This window comes from Cynara cardunculus, unplaced genomic scaffold (genome assembly GCF_001531365.2).
Source record: "Cynara cardunculus var. scolymus isolate 2C unplaced genomic scaffold, CcrdV1 Un_Scaffold_2453, whole genome shotgun sequence".
In the NCBI taxonomy this organism is placed as follows: Eukaryota; Viridiplantae; Streptophyta; class Magnoliopsida; order Asterales; family Asteraceae; genus Cynara; species Cynara cardunculus.
Window position 1 is genome coordinate 60,387 of NW_020201096.1, and position 9,031 is coordinate 69,417.

General features: G+C 35.7%; 1 protein-coding gene across 1 annotated transcript in view; it reads right to left on the minus strand.

Moving 5' to 3' along the window:
- Positions 1-8,510, minus strand: part of LOC112503045 (3beta-hydroxysteroid-dehydrogenase/decarboxylase) — a 27,374-nt gene extending 18,864 nt beyond the window's left edge. Inside the window, exons 1-6 of the mRNA XM_025107114.1 lie at positions 8,131-8,510; positions 5,371-5,460; positions 5,143-5,276; positions 4,488-4,658; positions 2,918-3,034; positions 2,749-2,828 (exon numbers count right to left, since the gene is read on the minus strand). Coding sequence (XP_024962882.1) covers positions 2,749-2,828; positions 2,918-3,034; positions 4,488-4,658; positions 5,143-5,276; positions 5,371-5,460; positions 8,131-8,386 — 848 coding nt within the window. The 5' untranslated portion in view covers positions 8,387-8,510. The remainder of the gene's footprint in view (positions 1-2,748; positions 2,829-2,917; positions 3,035-4,487; positions 4,659-5,142; positions 5,277-5,370; positions 5,461-8,130) is intronic.
- Between the last annotated feature and the right edge of the window lie 521 nt (positions 8,511-9,031).

Here is a 9,031-nt window from a genome sequence, read left to right on the forward strand (position 1 = left end):
TGTTTCCATCTGATTGTTTAGGGCATTGATTTCTGAAGTGCCCAGTTTCTTTGCACTTCCAACATTGGATGTCTTTTCTTGGTTTCGAGTGGCTCCTCTTTCTTGACTTTGATCTACCTTTGCCATTACCCCTTTCTGTCTTTCTACCTCTCCCTTCAGTGCTTAGCAAAGCACTAGATGATTCTCCAGAACTCCGTCTCCTTATGTCCTCTCCTAGGAKRWAGTCACGAATGCCCTCAAAGGTGAGTTTAGAGGTTCCAACTGAACCACTAATGGCAGTGACAGTTCCTGACCAACTTTCYGGTAACGAGGATAACAAAAGCAAAGCTTGGACTTCATCTTCAAACTTAATWTCAACAGATAACAAGCGYGATATAATGGTATTGAAACCATTAATGTGTGAGGTAACAGACATACCTTCTTTCATTTTGGTGTTTACTAACTGTCTTATTAGAAAGACTTTGTTAGAAGYAGAAGGTTTCTCATACATGTTTGACAATGCTTTCATCAATCCACATGCAGGAGTCTCCTTCACAATGTTAAAAGCCACATTCTTGGCCAGTGTAAATCTGATAACAGCCAAGGCTTTTCTGTCTAGAGCAGCCCATTTATTGTCTTCCATCTCTACGGGTTTTATTCCTGTCAAGGCTTGATCCAAGTCTTTCTGACACAGAAGATCCTTGATTTGCATCTTCCACCAACCAAAATCTTGTCCATCAAACTTCTCAATTCTGGTTTTTCCGTCCTCAGCCATGATCCCAAACTTTTAGCAACGGTGGCAGCAGCAAACAGCAGCGACGGTAGATTATGGCTAGGGTTTCAGCGATTGAGTGTAACAGATCAAGAACCTAAAGCTCTGATACTAGTTGTTAGGACAAATGTTACACACGCAATACGCACAACCCTACGCACAACCCAAAAAACAAGAGAAGAACACAAGAATTTACGTGGTTCACACGATCAGATTGATCGTGCTAGTCCACGGGGGCAACTAGGTTTTTCTTTATTTAGGTGCTACAAATGTTTACAAGTACAATGAGATTAATATATATAGACAAACATAATTAGGGTTATCTCCTAATCAAGGAAACTAGGGTAGAGACTAGGGCCGGCTCCTTACTTTATGCCTCCTCCCTTTTGTCTAACTTAGTAGGCCGAAGCCTACATTCTAACAGTTATGACCACCGACTTGGATATATGGGATAAAAATAGGAGATTTTCTCCTTTATATTGGATACCTTTAAAGAACCACAGCAGGAGTTCTCATTTATACATATCATTCTCTCATCTTCACACATTGTTCTAACGAAAAACAAGAGGAGAAAGGAGTTGGAAGAAAATCTTGGAAAGAAAAGGAAACTTTACAGAAATTAAAGTCTTCTAAGCTTAAGAACTCAAGATGATTACATGTTTATGTTTACAAATGTGATACAGAATATGTAGTTAGAGTTTATAACATGAATCTCATATAATTACTGATTTATGTAAGAAAGCTTATGAATCGCGATCTCATTGAAAACATGTTTGCATAATCATAACATAAATTTCAATTGTTTTCCAAACCAGAAAGTTCAAGGCAAACATGTCATTACTTTGAGCATGAAAACATGGTTACATTGTGAAAAACTTCATAGATACATATTAATAAGCATGTGCATAAAATTTATTTCATTCTTGAAAGATGTTGATAAAAGAGTATGTGGATTTATGAAATCCTTGATTAGGGATCGTATTACATCCCCGTACCTTCAACAAAAAGCTTCGAAGTTATGTACCGACAGGCTATATGTGATAGTCGTTGGTTTGGTTATACATAGTATTCATGTGTTGCATCAAATGTACTACTAAGCATGATCATAACATCAAACATTATTTTGACATTGTATATATATATATATATTGGAGACTTGTAATCATCCGGCAAATATATTTGCTTTAAAATGTATGTGTATCACAGGTAGGGATTAAGAGAGGATTCAGGATTAGATCTCTCAAGAGTGGCCACAATAGTTGTATATATAGTTTTGTCAACGATAGAAACCGTTGCAACGTGGGATTAGCTTTTATGTTTTCATTCGTTTCCGTGACGTTGCAAATTTTGGTTCCATCTTTTGTAAAAGTTTTAATATGATGAAATTATATTTTAAATTGCTTCCACAAGTTTTTACTGCATCAAAATTAGTTAATATTATGTTTTAAGAATCACCGTTAAAGAGACGAGCACAATACACCATTTGCGTCTCGATTTCGAGTTTCGAAATGGGGTGTTATAGTTTACAAGAGATTCCGATTTTGAGTTTCGAAATTTTCTTGTCCAACTTGCAATTCTTTTCTTTTAGGCACAGCTTATCCCTTCATTTCTATGATTTTATCTCTCTCTTTACCTCTTTCTAGACATTCTCGGTGATCCTACTTTCTCTCTTTGTTGTTGACAACTTGACTTGTTTAGGATAAGAATGTGGCCTTTCCTACTCTTTCTTATAACATGAACACTATCAACACCTAATCCAGAACTCTCAAGTAGGTTAATTAAAATAGAGAAAGAAAAAGTATCATGATTTTTGTTGAATTGAGTATTTAAAGAATATGAGTTCAACGATTCTCTCATCTAAACTTGAATATGAGTTCAACAATTCTTTCAAGTCATTAACCTGAAACTACAATAGTATTGCACCTGAAAACTAAAAAGGTTTAAGAAAGAGTTAGGTGCAATGCAATCATTTAAAAAAACGAGGGTGCATTCATTACCTGTAATAACCTAACCCTTCCAATATGCGCAAGGAAAATTCCCAGGATCCCACCGGCTCAAGATTAGTGATGAAGAATACCTAAGTAGATTGGATAATTTTTAATCACTAATCTCACTAAAGGTGTAAGAAAGTGTTCTCAGAAGTAAGAATCTATTGTTACACAATACCTTTCCAGACACGATAACCATACGAGTGCCCAAAGCAGCTTCTGCACAGATAAGGGCATGAGCGACATTTTCCACATAGGTGTAGTCAGACATGCTTCCATCACTTCCTATAATAAACTGGAATGAGAGACTCTATTACTTATAAAAAGTATATCCAAGATGACACTTAACATAAACTGACAAGAGCGCAAGGTCAATAACAGCATTGTCAGCATGATGAAATCAACAAAACAAAACAAAACATAGTCAACAGGCTTGAGTTAAATAAACAACTACAATCCGATTTTAACTTTGCACTTAAATGACTAGCCCCGGAAGCAAAACAAGTATGCATAAAATGTGAATGTTGCAAGTTCATAACATGGAGCATAGTCAAAACACAGAAGTTAACAAGAGCTCTACGATGGGCCACAGGGATATATCTCACACATATAGCGCCATACGATATAGTAACATAGATTATCTATTTCTGTTTCTTTGATACCGATATTAGCTTCTGTTCATCCTTCTAAGCAAAACAAATTAGCACCAACATTATCCTACTCAGGCATCCCTGTTGCTGCTGCAAATAGTCATAATTCTCAACAAACAAACAAAAAAACGGAAGGCACAAATAAGTTTCCTACGAGGTATCCCTGTTCCAAGAAACAGAAAGAAGTAAACTAATTTTAGACAAACAACTGTTGCCAAATATATGTGTTGGTTTTAGTTGTCATACTTAGAAGTTGCAATTGAAAGAGAATAGAGTAAACTAATTTTCGAAAAACAACTTTTTATTGCCAAATATATGTGTTGTTTTTAGTTGTCATGCTTAGAAGCTACAAACAACAACATGGTTCCACAAACATGTTCTCACCATGAAAGAGACACTAATATGAACTTTTGCTTCTTTCAAAAGTTAGTCTGTTTGTATTGCTCATTTCACCCTTCTCATATCCATTTATCACCTCTCCGTTTATCTTCACACAATCAAAATGGAACTCACATGCAAAACATGCAGAATGGAAAAAATAACTTCAAAAGCAAATGCTGAGATTTTGTTATGTATAGTGGAAGAATAATTACAAGCTCTAGCTTCTTTATGCTAAACTTGATCTACTTGATGCTACAAGCATATTGATCATATCCTACTCTAATGATAGGAGACAACTCTTCTTTATGAAGAAATCAAAAACAAAAGCAGCACTACTTTCTAAGAACAGAGAATATAGAACTGCAAGCTGGATTATGTTATAGCTGCCCAAATAACCTTTTCTAAGCAATGCACCAATGCTATTTTAACTGGTCCAGCAGAGCCATTTAGCAATAGTAGATGATGTCCTTCGATCATTTGAGCCAGGCATATTCTCATCATTTTCTAACACTTAAAATTACTAATAACAAAATCCAAAAAAAAAAAAAGGCTACAAGTTTGAATGCAACCCTGTGACATGTGACACATTAATGTATGTTTGTAGATTGAAAAAATTAATAATTTCGTTGCATAGTAATTTTCAGATTTGACTGATAAGTAGGATAGAAGGAACAAGAAATGTATATTAAATAGTTAAATACCAATACGTTTCCACACCTTAGCCCAGCTAGATTTTGCAACATCAACCAGAGATGGCAGAAGCTGCTTGTCTCCAGGTCCAAAAATGTTGCTAGGGCGAAGAGCACATGTGAGAAGGCCATCAATATCATTTGCAAGCAAAACAAGTGCCTCTGCTTGAGCCTTAAGTTCACTGTATACATTCTTAAACTGTACCATGGCAAAGAACTTTATCATGTAAGAAGAATATGATAAGAAAAATAATTCCCACCTTTCTCCATTAAGTGTGTTTTCACTAGGATTAGAATAGAAAATTCTGGAAGTAGTTTCGTTTTGATGTATGCCTCTACAAGCAACGTCCATGATAAAGACGATGTTGATTTATTATTCAACGATTCTATCTATCCAAGCATGCCTTTTGGGAAGGAAAAATAGGACAACATGAATCACCATAAGTCCATCCACAAAAGGTGCTTGGACAAAATGGAACTTTGAATGAAAAGAAAAAAAAAAACAGAAATCTTAAAAATACACGTCACTTTAAGTAGAGGCAACATTCATAGAAAACCAATGTGGAATTTCTAGTTTAAGAAGTAAAAGATGTCACACTACCATCCTACTTTTTTTTGTTTTTGAGAATAATATAATGTGGAAGGGGGAAGTAGTAGTCATAAGGTAGAATTTCAACACATACTTTTGTAGCATATAGTAGTGTCTCATTTCCATTATGTATATCATGTGAACCGTCAAACACTACATCTGCAGTGCTGGTGTAAATTAACCGTTTAATTTTGCATTCTCGACAAGCACCGATCACATTTTTCACACCTAAATAAAATACAATTGATAAAATATGAGAGCTGTAAGAAAACCATTGTGTCTCACTTTAGGGGCAAGCTAATTTAAGTATAATATGATTAACCTTGAACAATTATTGTGTAGCCAAGAAAAAAATCATTATTGCAGGAATCAGCATCATCCACATAGAACACAACTGACGAACCTTCAATAGCTGCAAAAAGAGAAAAAAAAATGCTGACTTGGTTTAGTCTCTGTCTCTCTCCCTGATAATGAAGTTCTAGAACCAATTACAACTTAAAGTACAGAATAGAAGCACAAAATGACCAACACGCAGCATTTGTTTGCCATAGTGGCTATTTCTGAGGATTAGCTATTATATATAACACAAATTGCCTCATTAACAAGAGCACAAAAAAATGTCAGGTGAAAACGGATGGGAGAGTAATAAGATCGTTATTAAGGAGAGAAGACCCCCATCTCTGTCAACAACAAAGCCAATCCTTGTTGTTGGATTATCAGTGACTTCCAAACACTGATTCTCCTCAAATATTAAATATGATCTAAAAAATATTTTTGGTGTATATGCATGAGTGTGTCTAACTAAACATTTAATTAAGTTAACAGAAAGCAAAGGTTCTTTGACTTATGTGTCACCCTTCAAGAAAAAGGTATGGGATATTGACATTACCAGAATTGATTGAAATACCCGCAATCAGGAATAATGACAGTCAAGCATCACATAAATATTGCACATATCAGGAATAATGAAGAAAATGGTCAACAAATCCTGGACAGACAGACAAACTATAGATAATGAAAGTCACAATTTGGAGGACTTAATCTTCAAGAGAAGATACAAAGAAGAAAGTATGCTATATCTTTTATGATAAAAAGGATGCAAAGCTCTAAAGAGATGGCATCCACATCAAAAAGAACTATATCCTAATTGCTTATGTCACTGTCACATGCAGATTCAATAAATCTACATGAATCGAAAGGAAAATGGCAACTCTAGAAGTCACAACACATTCCATCTCTCCTTATACCCCATCAGACATCACTTCAGTACACGAGCACTAAATATTTAGGTTGGATTAAAGAACATTCAGACACAATTTTCAATATGCATATACAAAGTAACTACTCAAGTGCACATAATCATCATTTGCTCCTCTGATGCTCCACATAAGCTATCTGAAAATGTCAGTTTGAGATGCATAATGTACACATCAACTGTAGCATGCAACTGATCTCATGAATCCTGCTTAGACATCAACTTTGTCAAAAGAGATCCAGTATCAAGGCTTAAGCTATAAGCATACGCATACACATATGTCATATTTATGCATATATACATGTAGAATCATGTACATACATATGCACGTACATATACATACCTATATGCATGAATATATTTGACATGTGTCGATATATACATGTACATGTATGCATGTATATACCTACGTGTATGAATGTACATATATATTCAAAGGTATTCACCATTTATCACTTGAACTTTATTTCAGGATAGATTGGAAAATTAATGTAATCGACTATGTAACTATTAGTAGCCAGCACTTAGGATGAACTTACATATTTACCTATGTTACTGTTTAAATGGGAAATTAGGGAGTGTTTATTTAACTTTTGTTATTTATCAAGGGCATTTTAACATTTATTTGTTTCCTTAATCCCTACGCCTGTTGTGTTCCCATCTCAATGTATGTGACCATGTAAATCCCAAAGTCTAGAGAGTTATCGAATGATATTGAGTGAGTAAAGAGTTACAAAGCTTCTATTCGATAAGAAAGATGTGTTGGGTTATCAAAAATATCTACTTTGCGGAAAACTATAAGTGGCAAACTAAATAGAATAAATACAGGTTAATAATTTGAATCTCATAGACAAACCCTAAATTGTTTAGGGCACATGCATGAACTTTGTGAGTTTTGATGACTCCCTCTTCCCATAGAAAATGCACATTTGATTTTACTTTTCAACTTCAAGATTGACAAGTTGTATTAATCATGGAAGAAAAATATAAAATTAATAGGTAGGTTAAAATGTAAAAAACAATGTGAAAAAATTTAATATGATTGGAACATTTTAGATAACCTAAATAATCTCTATATCAATTTGAATTTTAGAAATTACCAGGCTTGATATTGCAAATTTAAACATGACTCCTACTTTTGGGCACAAGAAGTCGTTCAATCAAAATGCTAATTTTGAAGGCCTAAATAAAAATTACTCTCTCTATAACTTGACTGGAAAAGAAGAGCATTCTAGAGAATAATGAGAATCTAGTATATCAAGAAAGTATAAGCCCACTTAGAAGTAAATCTGTATCCAATTATTTTGTATGAATATCACAGGATTTATCATCAAAGTTAGATGTAAAATTCCATCAGATTCCTTCTCTTTCTACTATTTTGAGGTATTAGAAAATGAATAAGGTCTAAAGCCCTACTTGTGCTAGAGTATCTGGTCACACAATGTCGAATTAGATGCAGATGCAGCATGATATGCACTCGAATGGCACCCAATCACAAAACTAACTATAAATTTGAGCACGACTTAGCAGAAGCAGAAGGCTTTAATGCAGCTGTGATAAGACATACAGTTTGGGTGTGGATAAGAGGTATGGCTTGGCAGGCTCTTCTCTTGTAGGGTTTGACGTCTTGAAGAATTTGTCAAATGTATTTTTAAAGCCAAGAAACAGCAATTTTTGAGTCATCTTATCATACCCACTTGGTAAATACATGATACAAAATTCTCACCAACGAAAACTGCTGCAAATTTTATGGTAGAAAGGAAGTACAAGACAGAAAGAAACAAATGAGCATCATCATACACATAGAACATAAACCAAAACAAGTACCTTTAGTGATCGATTGTTTGTTGCGCACATCGACATGGAAATAGGAAGCACGGCCAGTAGATAGAGCAGGGTTAAGCGGCGAATCGTATTTGTAGTCGGAAGGATCAAGTCGGAGGGACTGAGCGGAATCGGCAACCCGAACGATCCAATTACCTAGCATCAACAACCTCATAACAAGACATCTCCCAACGAAGGTTCTGCCTCCGAGGACGACGCAAGTTTTGGATTGATCGTCAAGCACCGCCATATCCTCCATCTCCCTGACCCTCTCCACTTTCTCTCTCTGGATCAAAGAGAAGAAGTTAGAGAGAGAATACAGTTCAAATGTGCATTGATTTCAGATTGGGAAAGGCGAATGAATTTGTTTTCGGTTGTGGGAGAGAAGAAGAGAAGAGGGGATACGTGCGTGTAATGGCATCAAAAGGGTAACCATCAGATGGTATTTGGCGCCGAAACACCAAAACCCACATACACTATACATTGGTGGCCCCTTCATGGATAAGTAGTTTTGTATAACATCAAATTAATATCTACATATGTTCAAGCAGATTAATCTTGAGTTAACTCAATCCAACCAAATATGAAATAACTGAATCTGAAATAGCTTAACTTTTAATTGAGTTGTAAAATTTCCAAATCGTAGGTATCAGATTGGAATTAGGTGACGATCATTTAAACTCAGGGGGTGTTTGGGATTAGGGATGGCAACGGGGCCGGGGGCATCGGGGATTGCACTTCCCATCCCCGTCCCCGATCCCCACTCCCCATCCCCATCCCCGTCCCCATCCCCGCTGGGGAATGTGATTACATCCCCATCCCCATCCCCACGGGGAATCGGGGATCCCCAACAGGGAATCGGGGATTTTTCTCCGGATGTGAAATTGCATTTTTTGCTTGAATA